The following is a 14445-nucleotide window of genomic DNA, read 5'->3' as shown; positions in this document are numbered from 1 at the left end:
AACCCACACATGCACGGGGAACATGCAAACTCCACACAGAGATGGCCGAGGGTGGAATTTAACTCGGGTCTCCTAGCTGTGAGGCCTGCGTGCTAACCACTCGATTGCCGTGCAGCCTGCTCTGCAATTACCTCTTTAAATATAGTTTGACATTACTTACAGCCACATAGTCTCAAAGGCAACATTTGGACATTAATGAGGTTTAATTAATGAGCTACTAATATGCAAAAGCAAGAAGGTGGAGTGAGACAAAAAACATTAGGAACTTGTAATTAAAAAAAAAAATGAAATAGGTTATTTTTCACCTGATCAAAAGTTTAAGACCACAGGCTATGACAGCCAAAATCTCCTCAAATTTCTATAATTTTCTGTCAGGCATTCACACAGTCATGCTTCTGGTGGCTAAAGCTAAGAAGCTGAGCTGGAGGATCTGATTGGCTGTCAACACACAGCGCAGTGCTTGACCCAAAATGATTAAAATGAAGGCCCTTACCGGTGCCGACTGCAGCGCAATAACCATCAGATGCCATCTGTCTCCTTCAACGCCACAAAACTGCCCATTTTGACTTTACCAGGGAGCGTCAAACATGGGGCATTGAAAGGTGGAAAAGTTTTATTCTCTAATGAGAAAAAAAATATAACCCTGATCGTCCAGATGGCTTCCAACGTTACTGGCATGGCAAGGAGATCCCACCTGAGATGTATTCTACCCGGCACAGTGGAGGGGGGTCCATCATGATCTGGGGTGCTTTTTCATTCAGTAGAACACTGGCGCTTCAGGTGGTGCAGGGTCGTCAAACGGTCGATGGTTGTGTGCAGATGTAACAGTTGGCATCCCTCATGACTGAGGGCCCTGGTCTGTGTGGTAATAGCTGGGTTCTTCAACAGGACAACGACCAAGGACTTAGAATAACATCACTCTTTTGCAGTTGATGCCCAAGTGGTGAAGATGGCTTGACATCTTCACCACTTGGAGCAATGTTGCCAATAGCCTCCTGGAAACACTTGCACCAAGCATACCCAAAGCAATTTTTGAAGTGATGAACAGTGAAGAACGGTGGTGCTACTTACTGAGTAATCATTTTTGTTCTGGTTTGGAGAGTTTTTTTGTAATTTTCAGCTGACAAACAGCCTATTTCAGTTTAATTGTTGTTTTCAACAAAGTACTTTTTCAAAGTGACTTTAGTCACACTCCCCCTTCTTGGTTTTGCATATTGTAGCAATACTTAAAACTTCATTATGATTCAAATGTGCAAAAGGTAAATTCTGGCTATTTTTCAAGAGGTCTTGAAGGTCTTAAGATTTTGATCTGGTCTGTATTTAAGTGGAAAACCACAGCATTGTGTATGATACAGAAATCTACAACACCGCGGCCGTGCAGGCAAATAAGACAATTGTTTATAACCACTTCCTGTATAGAAGGATAGGTATTTTGTGTGAACTCAAGTGCAGGAGTGAGAACCCATGTAAGACTGGAGTCAGTGTGAGTGGCACTTTGCAGCAATCCGGACTGGATCAGGACCAGCATCAGTGCTCAAAGCGGGCTCTCTTTCTGATTCCTAGCGTACTTTGATGGACTGTTGTTGTAAATTACTAATAAGTTAGATGTTTATAGCTCACTTAGCTCTATGGAGCTAGTAACGTTATTGTGAGCTCTTGTTACTCTGCATGAGTGATCAGAAGTTGCTATATGTCTTGTTTATTATTCATCTATATGTATGTGTGAAAGTGATCCTTGAGACTTTATTCTTTATTTATATACATTATAATTATTTCATATATATGAGCTGTGTGAAGTGTGATTCATGCAAACATGGCAATAAACCCAACAATAATGTGTCAGCCTTGCTGACTGTATTTTTCTCAAAAGCACCGCGTTCAATATTACAAGCAGTTTTCCAACTGACTTCCTATCACCAGCCAAACTACCCGAAACAAGCAGACAAAACAAAAACACCGTCAGTGACTGATGCACAATCGTGCCCGCTATCTTAAATAAAATGCACCTTGTGGTTAATGAAACAAGTTTAAGATTGCAAGGTGCATACTGCAACATATTGAGAGGGGAGTCATATTTTATGTATGGCTTATGTCAGCCATACATGCTCTTATACTCCTGTGCAAGTGTACCTACTGTTGTAGCCAGTCAATGCCCGTTATATGTATTGAGTTGTTGAGTGCAGCGCTGCGCATCATGCATGTTACAGAACAAGGTTACCAAGTAACTTTAGATCTTCTTCTTTCTCTTTGGGCTTTTCCCTTTGGGGGTTGCCACAGCAAATCTAGCGCTTCCATCCAACCCTGTTTTCTGCATCTGTCTCTCTCACACCAACTACCCTCATGTCCTCCTTCACTACATCCATAAACCTCCTCTTTGGTCTTCCTCTACGCCTCCTACCTGGCAGCATCCTTCTACAAATATATTCATTATCTCTCCTCTTGACCATCTCAGTCTCTGACTTTATGTCCAAGGCCTCTAACCAACCTAACCTAATATTTAAATTTGTTTTGATGATCTGAAACATTTAAGTTTGACAAACATGTGGAAAAAAAAAAGAAATCAGGAAGGTGACCAACACTTTTTCACACCTTTTTACTGATTGTAAAAGTACCAGATGGAGGGGTAGAATTTCATAAGCTTTGCTTCTTCCTACTCCTTTTGGACATGTGGAACTATGAACTGATTATGGGATGCACTCAATTGTAATCTGATGCATGTTCAAATGAAATAAAACCATTACCATTACCATTACACCACCATATCTGTATATATTTATAGCCCTAAATTAGGTGTCTCAAACACACGGCCCGGGGGCCAAATGTGGCCCGCAGGACACTTGTTTGAGGCCCCCGCCTTGATCTGAAAGTTTAATGTTAGTGCGGCCCGCGCAAGTTTGATATGGATGCTGTATGGTATCGTGTACCCAGAAAAATTTTTTAGAAACCATTGAAGTTGGCGGCACGGCGGTCTAGTGGTTAGTGCGCAGACCTCACAGCTAGGAGACCAGGGTTCAATTCCCACCCTCGGCCATCTCTGTGTGGAGTTTGCATTTCCTCCCCGTGCATGCGTGGGTTTTCTCCGGGTTTCCTGCCACATTCCAAAAACATGCTAGGTTAATTGGCCACTCCAAATTGTCCATAGGTATGAATGTGAGTGTGAATGGTTGTTTGTCTATATGTGCCCTGTGATTGGCTGGCCACCAGTCCAGGGTGTACCCCGCCTCTCGCCCGAAGACAGCTGGGATAGGCTCCAGCACCCCCGCGACCCTCGTGAGGAAAAGCGGTAGAAAATGAATGAATGAATGAACCATTGAAGTTGGGCCTTCATTCATATTAGAGTTTACATGCAAACTTGCTGCTTACACTTTGTCTGTGTATCGATTGATGAGTAGCTCCTCCACGTACAAAGAGGCCAAATGGCTAACAGGAGGGTTCACTCTCTCTTTCCACTATAGAACAAATGTGCAGACATATGCAAAGTGAACACTCTTGTCATTCAGCATGTGTGGTAAAGAAATGAGGGGAAAACAAAGACACATACATGTCCATGTCAATTTATTGAGGCCGGCAAAATTATCAACTTAATTTTATTTATTTTTTTATCGTTCGATTGATCGATTTATCTATTATCGTGACAGGCCTAGTTTGCGATAACTTGTAATGAGTCTCTTACAGCGCTGTGGAGGAATTTTGGCCCACACGTCTTTGCAGAATTGTTGTAGATCAGCCACATTGGAGGGCTTTTCCAGCAAGATGCACATTTTCAAGGTCATGCCACAGCATCTCAGTCGGATTCAGGTCAGGACTTGAACGAGGCCGCTCCAAAGTCTTCATGTTGTTTTTCTTCAGCCAATCAGAGGTGGATTTGTCCTTGTCCTCATTGTCCTGCTGCAGAACTCAAGTTGGTTTCAGCTTGAGGTCACAAAGCGGATGTACGGACATTCACATCGAGGTCCTAAAGCAGCAAAATACCCGCAGACCATCACATTAACGCCACCATTCTACAGTTGGTATGATGTTCTTCCAAAAAGTTCACCTTTTGTTTCATCAGACTGCAGAGTATATTCCCAAAGGCTTTGGGGATCATCAAGACGTTTCTTGACAAAATTGAGACGGGCCTTGTTGTTCAAGTCAAGTCAAGTCAAGTTTATTTATATAGCCCTTAATCACAAAAGAGCCTCAAAGGGCTTAACAAGCAGGCAACAGTAGAAGACAGACAATAGACGACAGACGACATCCCCTGATCTGAACCCCCATCAGGGCAAGGAAAAACTTCTTTTTGTTTAGCAAAGATTTTAGTCTTGGAAATCTGCCATGTAGCCCATTTTTGCCCAGTGTTTTTCTCATGTTGGAGTCATAAACACTGGCCTTAACTGAGGCAAATGAGGCCTGCGGTTCTTTGGATGTTGTTGTGGGGTCTTTTGTGACCTCTTGGATGCGATTTTGGTTGGCCGGCCACTTCTGGGAGAGTTCACCAATGTTCTATGTTCTTGCCATGTGTGGATAATGACTCTCAATGTGGTTTACTGCAGTCCCAAAGCTTGAGAAATTGCTTTAAAACCTTTTCCAGACAGAGATCTTATTTAACCTAAGTTATGTTTTTCTCCCTTAATAATAAAATGTGTCATTTCAAAACTGCATTTGGTGTTCAGTTGTGTTGTCATTGACTAATATTTACATTAGCTTGATGATACATGCAAATAAGTAAGAAAAGGGGCAATAATAATACAATTTCATTATATAAACTTCACCACAACGTCACCCAGTATTCCTTAGTCCGTCCAGCAGCAGTGAATGAGGAGAAAGGGTCTGCTAGGAAATTTCAATTTAAAATCAAAGCCTGGATTTGTGTGTACATATTGCAGTGATGAATTGTCTTTTCATCGTAGCACAACGAGTCTTTGGGCAAAGCATATCTTTGCTAACTTTAGCAAGGATGCTAACAATGTGGGATCAAGTCGTTGTCTTCAAGCAACACTGACAGTGACACAAGGCTCAGGAACGGTTGTCACAAGAATTCACAAATTGTGTGGAAATGAAATTGCAATGAAGATGGACCAGTTGGCTAAAGCTATGTTTTTTTTGCACGGCAGACCACTGGACAGCAGTAAGCAGGACCCTATACATTTTGCACCCACATCTTTATTAACCACAAGCTCAGATACGATCGTTTATTGAGGATTCTGTAGCCGTAAAAAAAAGTTGGAAAAATTGTCAGAGGATGTGTTTCATCAATAAACAATGTATAGAGATTTATATTCACTGTCATTATTCACTGTCACAAGTAAACCCTAGGGATGAGCCAGATGTATCCGTTATGGATAAGGAATTTTTGCAGATTACAAGTATGAAATGAGTACAGCTGTCAGTTATTCGTATCTGCCAGGGAAATTCTCATTGGGTTTGTATATGGCAGTGATTTTCAACCACTGTGCCGCGGCACACTATTGTACCTTGAGAAACCATCAGGTGTGCCGTGAGGAATTATCCAATATCACTTTTTATAATTAACATTTATTAATCATCATTTGCAAATATTATGTCAATAGCCATTATGTCAATAGTATACATGGACCCAAATATTCCAATTGGATTTGGTTTATTTGCTCAAATGGAAAGAATTGAACAGGGATGGAATATTCCTTTAACCAATCCGATTGAGGTATCTTGTACCCGCTCAAACGGAAAGTTGTCAGGGTGCCTTCTTCTTCGTGGTGTTTTTCTTCTTCTGTTGTTTATTGGCAGTTGGCAAGCAGCTTTCGTGTGCATTAGCGCCATCTGTGGAACAGAATCTAAACCCTTCTATACGCCATTCACAAGTCCAGTTTTATTAAAAAAGAAAATATATATCTATATAAAACATGTCCTGAGTTTAATTATAAAATATTAGCAAGATTGAATTTGATCTTTTCCTGTTTAAATTTATCCCGGGTGCATTCTTTCAGTGCATGCTCAGATATGACGTAACACGCAGATCCAGACGTTCTTCACTTTTAAAAATGGAGGCCAGCAATCGGCACTGGACTAAGCAAAGTTTGTTTTTGATTCAAACTAAATTTCAAGACTGGACACACTGGACAAACTGGCAATACGGAGTTATTCCAACAAGTGAAAGAAAAACTCGGGGAAGCCGGTATCACGTGATGTTGATGTTTACATTTTACTGGGCATGCCCTATTGACTATTCTGGTTGATTTTCACGGCGCATGTAGACAAGAGATTGGAATATTCCTTTCCATGGATACCATTGTTTCCTGAAAGGTCATTCGGAAAGAGAAAAAGTGGTGATGTAAAAACGTGGCTACTGTGGAGTGTCTGTGGTGTAAAGACTGGCAGAGCAATGTAATATTGGTCCGTGTGGCAACACCTACCTTGTTCCTCCCATAGACTTATTGATGCACGTGTGAGGTCGTGGTGACATTTTGTAACATTTTTGGTTAGTGGTGTGACACAAGATTCTTCCAGTGTAAAAAACGTGCCGTGGCTCAAAAAAGGTTGAAAAACACTGGTATATGGTTCTGTAGTTGCTAGTAATATATTTTTTTAAAGACTCATTGGGTACTGCATTCATGCTTTGTGATTGGCCAGTCACACACAGCAACCGCTCCTGCAGCCAGAAGGTCTGTCTGTTTTATGTCTGTGCGTGTGGTGGTCCTAAGTCGCGGTACTACCAATTGCGTGTTGTCTATTTGCAAAAACGTGTGCAAAATTTGGGGATCTGTACATGGTGAGTACAGTCTCAGTGCAGATTTGGCAGCACGCAGACAGGATGTCACACTTTTAGAAGTCGTTTGTGGAGCCTATGTTATCAAATGGATACACAATACACAGACTGTACATGAAAGACTGACGTACAGTAAGTGCTGTCCCACTCATTTGCTAAAATTACTATTTCTGTTCGTATGCATCGTAACTGCTCTGAATTCCTCTATGATGTGCATTAAAAGACAAATAGATGAACTGTTTCTTTCGTTATGCAAACTGTGTAATCCTCATGAGAGGCTTGCTGCCAAAGCGCACCTCAACCCGGTGTGTGTGTGTGTAAACCAGAGATGTCCAAAATATGACCCGTGGGTAGACTTTGAGCTATTAATTATGGACTGATATTAGATAATATCAACTTTCATTCATTCATTTTCTACCACTTTTTCCTCACGAGGGTCGCGGGGGGTGCTGGAGCCTATCCCAGCTGTCTTCGGGCGTGAGGCGGGGTACACCCTGGACTGGTGGCCAGCCAATCACAGGGCACATATAGACAAACAACCATTCACACTCACATTCATACCTATGGACAATTTGGAGTGGCCAATTAACCTAGCATGTTTTTGGAATGTGGGAGGAAACCGGAGTACCCGGAGAAAACTACGCATGCACGGGAAGAACATACAAACCCCACACAGAGATGGCCGAAGGTGGACTCTAACTAGGGAAACTCAACATCTTAAAATATTTGTCTTATTTACAGTAAGTAACTGTTTATGTTCAAGATTTATAAATGCACAGCCGTCAACATAAATGTAATATATCATTCAGTCTTAGTAAAGTAATTATAGTAATAAATTATAGTAATTAAAGTAATTATTTCTCTCCTTTTCTATGATATAGTTCCAATCTGAGATGGATGCATTCATCTACAAAAGCAATCAGTCCATCAGGCCCAACAAAATATACTTTGTTCCTATGCACAATGTGAATTTAAGAAATAAAACTGGTTATCTAAAAAATTAAACCTATTGGTCTTTCATGTGTTATTTTCTCTTGTGTATGAGTAATTGTTCTTTAACCAAGCAAAAATATGTTTTATGCGACTATTCGGTACTCCATCCATTGTCTGTATCCCAGCTGACTTCGGGCGAGAGGCGGGGTACACCCTGGATTGGTCCCCAGCCAATCACACTCATATTCATACCTATGGACAATTTAGAGCAGGGTTCTCAAACTCAATTTACCTGGGGACCACTGGAGCTAGGGTCTGAGCAAGGCTGGGCCGCATCAGGTTTTCAAAAAAAAAAAACACATTTATTAAAAACAGAAAAATATACAAACTTTTTCAGTGCTTTGGTTCCGATTTTCTACAATAAAAGCTCTGATAAAACATTCCACTGTTCAAAAATATCTTAATTTTTATTTTTCTGCACAAAATAAAATGGAAAATAAATAAACAAATCAAGAATGAAGAAAATCAATCAATCGGTAATAAATAAATATAATAATAATAAAACGGCAAATAATAAAAACTTAAGAAACCACATATAGTTGGTGCGTAGACAAATTATTTTTTTCAGATTAAAATGAACAAAGCATTATTAGAGCCCTGTAGACATGACAAAACACGACTATAGTCACATTTTAACATATTGCGCAACTGCAGGGTCTTGAGACACATGCTAACTCGCAAACTAGAGAGCTAGCGACCTAAACAGTAGCCTCCAAGTTATTTCCTTTAAACTAGCCAAAAACTTACCACTTCCACACGGATAGGGAGGATAACTATTAACAGTTATTTAACCTTTAACATGAACATTAATCAAATGTAATAATTTTTTCTGGGTACATGATACCATACAGCATCAATATCAAACTTGCGCGGGCCACACTAACATTTTATAAACTTTTATATCAAGACGGGGGCCTCAAACTAGTGTCCTGCGGGCCACATTTGGCCCGCGGGCCGTGTGTTTGAGACCCCTGATTTAGAGTCTGTACGGCGTAACAACCAATTCATGAAGATTTACTTGCAAGGACAAAAATATTCTTCGGGATCCCAGAGGGTTAATAATGTTGACTCAGAGTATAGATCTATGAGGAAGTGGTAAAGTGAAGGACATGTGATTCCATTTGGATCCAATGTGGAGGCTCATTTGCTGAGAAATAGAACATGGTACACTGTACAGTGGTTAATGTCATTCATCCGTTTTAGAAGGACTAACTCAAACCAGACGGGCTCCAAACAAAGCAAATTTTTACCATAGAAAACAATGTCAATCCAAAAATGTCCATCAAAAAAAACATCAACTACGTACATAAAATAAATCAATATTATTCTGCTGCAACCACAGTTTGTGAAAACATTTTAAAAATACATCAAACTAAATATCGTTCTCATGTACCTTGCCACTTAACTCTTTTTTTTGCCTCCCTCAATCTTTCAGGAACAACTGAGATCAGAGCTGGAGGTTATACAGACGCACAGCAACATCAAACAGAGAGATCTTCTCAATGAGAATGAGGCCCTCAGGGAACAGTTGGAAGATCTTCGCCAAGATCTCAAACTGGCCCAAGATAACCACACCCAAAATGTCATGGATTGGAACAATACAGTTCAGGCATTACGGTGTGAGCTAGCGCTTGCACACACCCGCCTGGAGAATGAGCTGAAGGATCACGACATATTGGTGACCGAGACTCAGGCCATCCGCGGCCGCCTGGCTGAGGCGGAGCGAGCTAAGACAGATATTGACAAAGCTATGCTGCAAGAGAAGGAGGAACACCAACGAGAGAAAGACAAACATGCAAGTTAGTACTAATGGAAACTTTCATTTATTTATATACTATATTTATCACTTGAATGGATATATATATCAGAGCTGTCAAATAACACGTTAATGGAAGTAAATACATTCATTCATTTTCTACCGCTTATCCTCACGAGAGTGGCGGGGGTGCTGGAGCCTATCCCAGCTGTCTTCCGGTGAGAGGCCGGGTACACCCTGGACTGGTCGCCAGCCAATCACAGGGCAAATATAGACAAACAACCATTCACACTCACATTCATACCTGTGGCCAATTAACCTAGCATGTTTTTGGAATGTGGGAGGAAACCGGAGAACCCGGAGAAAACCCACGCATGCACGGGAAGAACATGCAAACCCCACACAGAGAGCCCTGTAGACATGACAAAACACAACTATAGTCACATTTATACTCTTTTTATTTACAACATATTGCGCAACTGCAGGGTCTTGAGACACATGCTAACTCGCAAACTAGAGAGCGAGCGACCGAAACGGTAGCCTTCAAGTTATTTCCTTTAAACTTAAATAGCCAAAAACTTACCACTTCCACACAGATAGGGAGGAATTATAATATAGGCGATATATGTATCTCCAACAAACAAACATGTTCTCCTGTGGTCCACACTCCCAGGAGTTGCATTCATGGACCGTGGACACCACAACGTCTTTTATTATGTGTGTCTGTGTGGTGTAAATAAAGAAAAAAAGTAGATTATCTTATCTTTGTAACTCCTACTGCGGAAGTACACTTTGCTGCCTTTAAGTCGGAACGTAACTTTCCTTTGAAAAAGATGATGAAAATGTTCCCTATTTTGTAAAAATAGTGTATCGCTTTAAAAAAAGAATTGATGAGTAGAAAATCAGTGTAATGGATACTACACCATAACGTTTATTTTGAATCAATGTTATTTTCAATTCAATTTAAGTTCCATTGTGTGTGGACTGGGCGGCACGGCGGTCGAGTAGTTAGCGCGCAGACCTCACACCTAGGAGACCAGGGTTCAATTCCACCCTCGGCCATCTCTGTGTGGAGTTTGCATGTTTTTCCCGTGCATGCGTGGGTTTTCTCCGGGTACTCCGGTTTCCTCCCACATTCCAAAAACATGCTAGGTTAATTGGGGACTCCAAATTGTCCATAGGTATGAATGTGAGTGTGAATGGTTGTTTGTCTATATGTGCTCTAATATTTCTTTCATCGTCGTTGTGACTGAAATAGACATCAGGTTGTGTTTCATACACAACAGACACAAACGTATTCAATAGTGTTTCTCCTGTTTATTTCAATGTGTTTGCAGTATATTTTTATATGGTTACCGCTTCCAATCACTGTAGGCAAATGTACTGAGGGACTCTAACAACGTTATCTTTCTAGATGAAATGGCCAATCAACGGGAAGCAACCAGCAAGCAGGCCCAGAAGCTGGCCAAGTCTAAGGCGCTCGCAAACACCCTAGAGAACGAGGTGCATAGGGTCGAGCTCCTGATCAACGAGAGAAACCAGCAGATGAACGCCATGCAGCGTGAAAATGATCAGATCGCCGGACGCGTTAAAGAACTGGAAGCCGCTCTCCAGGCCGAGAAGGAGCTGGTCAGCTGGGCCGGAGCTCGTCAGGAGGCCACTCAAGATCTTTTAGCCCAAGCTCAGAATGATGGCATTGTGCTACGGCAAAAGCTGGAGGAGGCCCAAAACAAAAGTGTTGCAAAGGAGAACGCAGTTGCCGACGCCCAGAAGAATTTCACTGAGACTTTATCCAAGCTCCGTGCTGACTGTGACGAGAGAATACAACTTGTGCAGGATAGGAATCAGGATCTCGCCGCTAAGGCTGGTGAGCTCAGAGAACACATCCACCAATTAGAGGAGGAGAAAAATGAAAGAGAGGTGAGGTCAACTCCCTGTAGCGTAGTTGATCTAATGCATGTACTTTCAATAAATGACTTGTTTTGTTATTTGTTGTCCTGGCACAGGCTTATCAGCGGCACCAGCAGGCGGAGCTATCTGATTTGTTGAAGAAGCTGTCAAAGTGTGAAGCTTCTTTGGAGGTTCACATGAGATATCGTTGTGAATCCGAAGACGAGAAAGCTCGGATCCTTAAAGAAATGGACAGGCTTAAAAGAAAGGTAATGACAGGGAACCGAGTGGGAATATATACAGTAAATCCTCACTATTTGCGGGTGGAATCTAACCTCTGCAAATAATGGAAGCGGCCATAAGAAGCTTTAAAAATGATTACTTTTTATACTCTAACCCAGGGGTCTCAAACTCAATTTACCTGGGGGCCACTGGAGCTAGGGTCTGGGCAAGGCTGGGCCGTATCAGGTTTTCCAAAAAAAAAACAAAACAGAAAAATATACAAACTTTTTTAGTGCTTTGGTTCCGATTTTCCACAATAAAAGCTCTGATAAAACATTCCACTGTTCTCAAATATCTTAATTTTTATTTTTCTGCACAAAATAAGATGAAAAATAAATAAACAAATCAAGAATAAAGAAAATCAATCACAGTAATAAATAAATATAATAATAATAATAAAACGGCGAATAATAAAAACTTAAGAAACCACATATAGTTGGTGGGTAGACAAATTATTTTTTTCAGATTAAAATTAACAAAGCATTATTAGAGCCCTGTAGACATGACAAAACACAACTATAGTCACATTTATACATTTTTTATTTACAACATATTGCGCAACTGCAGGGTCTTGAGACACATGCTAACGCACAAACTAGAGATCTAGCGTCCTAAACGGTAGCCTTCTAGTTATAACTTAAATAGCCAAAAACTTACCACTTCCACACGGATAGAGAGGATAACTATTAACAGTTATTTAACCTTTAACATGAACATTAATCAAACGTAATAATTTTTTCTGCGTACATGATACCATACAGTATCCATATCAAACTTGCGCGGGCTGCACTAACATTAAACTTTCATATCAAGGCGGGGGCCTCAAACTAGTGTCCTGCGGGCCACATTTGGCCCGCGGGCCGCGTGTTTGAGACCCCTGCTCTAACCTAATGTCTTGTGCCCAGAGCCTTTTCGCCGTACAAAGAGTACCCCCTCACTCATAAGTGTTCTCCAAAAGTAGATTTTTGGTGCAACTGCGCCACATGTTATATTGTCTCCCTTGGGAAATTTGTTGTAGAGCACATGTTCTTTTTTATTATCTGGGAATATTTACTTATCATCTTGGAAATTAAATGTGTCCCCTGCAATTTGCTGCCATACCACAAGGGGCGTGCATACACCTGGTGGTAGGTCAACACTCGAAACGCTATAAAGTGACTCTCACTGCTATTAAACCCATTTTAAATTCATTTTAAATAGTTATGCCAACAGTATACTGTATACAGTATACAGTAACCAATCCCAAAATGAATAATGTTCAGTTTAAAGCTGAGACATGAAAGCTGCAAATATGTGAGAGAACAAATGCTGAACCACAGATAAGGTTGGGATCAGGGCATGATCCATGCGGAACACCTTGCCATTCTGGTGGGGCTCTACACATCAAGCCCAGTTCCTCGTTAGACTCCCCCAGCAACCTCGGAACCGTGCTCGGCACGCTATTTTAAAGAGACTTTAGACACCTAGTAATTTATTTATTTCCATTTTCTGTTAGTAAAATCTTTTTTTTTACGTTGCTAATGAGGTGTCCGCCCTGTTATACAGCTGGAGGAAAAAGAATTGCAAATCTTGCAATCTGAGAAACATGTTAGCGAGCTGAGGAGTCGTCTGGAGGAAAGAGAGAAAGAACTCAGTGTTGCTCTTCAGAAACAGAAGGAGGCCATGTCCGCTGCAACCACCTCCAACTGCACTGTCAGACATTTGGAAGAGGCCGTGAGCAGGTACTGACACTCCGCTGAAATGCAGCTTTTAAGTATGGTGGAAGATCATTTTAGTTTTAATATAATTCAGTGGATCCTTTCATGGAGACAACTCTGTTGATGTCCATTGTGGTTTTATTCTTACTGAAAAGCTTCTGCTTAAGCCGGCGTTGACATCCATGGTCGACAAAATGTGGGGCCCAACAGGATCATTCATTCATTCATTCATTTTCTACCGCTTTTTCCTCACAAGGGTCGCGGGGGCGCTGGAGCCTATCCCAGCTGTCTTGGGGCGAGAGGCGGGGTACACCCTGGACTGGTGGCCAGCCAATCACAGGGCACATATAGACAAACAACCATTCACACTCACATTCATACCTATGGACAATTTGGAGTGGCCAATTAACCTAGCATGTTTTTGGAATGTGGGAGGAAACCGGAGTCCAACGGGATCATTTATTTGAAAAATGTCTTTGTTTATTTGTTTGTAGAATTGTTAACTTTAGGTTGACATAGTTTGATTGGCGAAAAGCAGTACTCCATGCCTGGCAATCAGATCCTGAAACGATGATGAAGAAACGAAGAATTCCTATGCATTTAAAAGTATGCCTCCTCTGTACGGATAGAAAATTGTAGTATTTGTAATTGTATTACAAAATACTACCTATATTATTTTATTATGTCTACAACATCTATCTATACAAGGGGTCTCAAACTCAATTTGCCTGGGGGCCACCGGAGCTAGGTTCTGGGTGAAGACGGGCCGCATCAGGTTTTCAAAAAAAAACCCAAAACGCATTTATTAAAAACTGGAAAAAAAAATCAATAAAAACTATCTTCAATGCTTTTGCTTCTGCTATACCCTACACTTTTTCAGTACTTTGGTTCCGGTTTTCCACACCAAAATATCTGATAAAACATTCCACTGTTCTCAAATATCTTAATTTGTATTTTTCTATACACAAAATAAGATTTAAAAAACAAATTAAGAATAAAGACAATAAATCAATCAGTAATAAATAAGTAAAATAATAATAAAACAGCACATAAGAAAAATGTAAGAAACCACATACAGTTGGTAGAGAAATAATTTTTTTCAG

General features: G+C 40.8%; 1 protein-coding gene across 1 annotated transcript in view; it reads left to right on the top strand.

Moving 5' to 3' along the window:
- LOC131131252 (ankyrin repeat domain-containing protein 26-like) overlaps positions 1 to 14445 on the top strand; it is a 53703-nt gene that overhangs the window by 29626 nt on the left and 9632 nt on the right. The window contains exons 21-24 of the mRNA XM_078793766.1: positions 9153 to 9516; positions 10888 to 11393; positions 11480 to 11632; positions 13191 to 13366. Of these exons, the coding sequence (XP_078649892.1) occupies positions 9153 to 9516; positions 10888 to 11393; positions 11480 to 11632; positions 13191 to 13366 (1199 nt within the window). The remainder of the gene's footprint in view (positions 1 to 9152; positions 9517 to 10887; positions 11394 to 11479; positions 11633 to 13190; positions 13367 to 14445) is intronic.

The sequence above is a fragment of the Doryrhamphus excisus genome, linkage group LG1 (assembly GCF_037039965.1).
Source record: "Doryrhamphus excisus strain RoL-2023G ecotype Guam linkage group LG1, RoL_Dexc_Guam_v1.1, whole genome shotgun sequence".
NCBI classification, from domain to species: domain Eukaryota; kingdom Metazoa; phylum Chordata; class Actinopteri; order Syngnathiformes; family Syngnathidae; genus Doryrhamphus; species Doryrhamphus excisus.
Note: the sequence above shows the minus strand (reverse complement) of the source record. Positions and strands in the feature narration are given on the sequence as shown.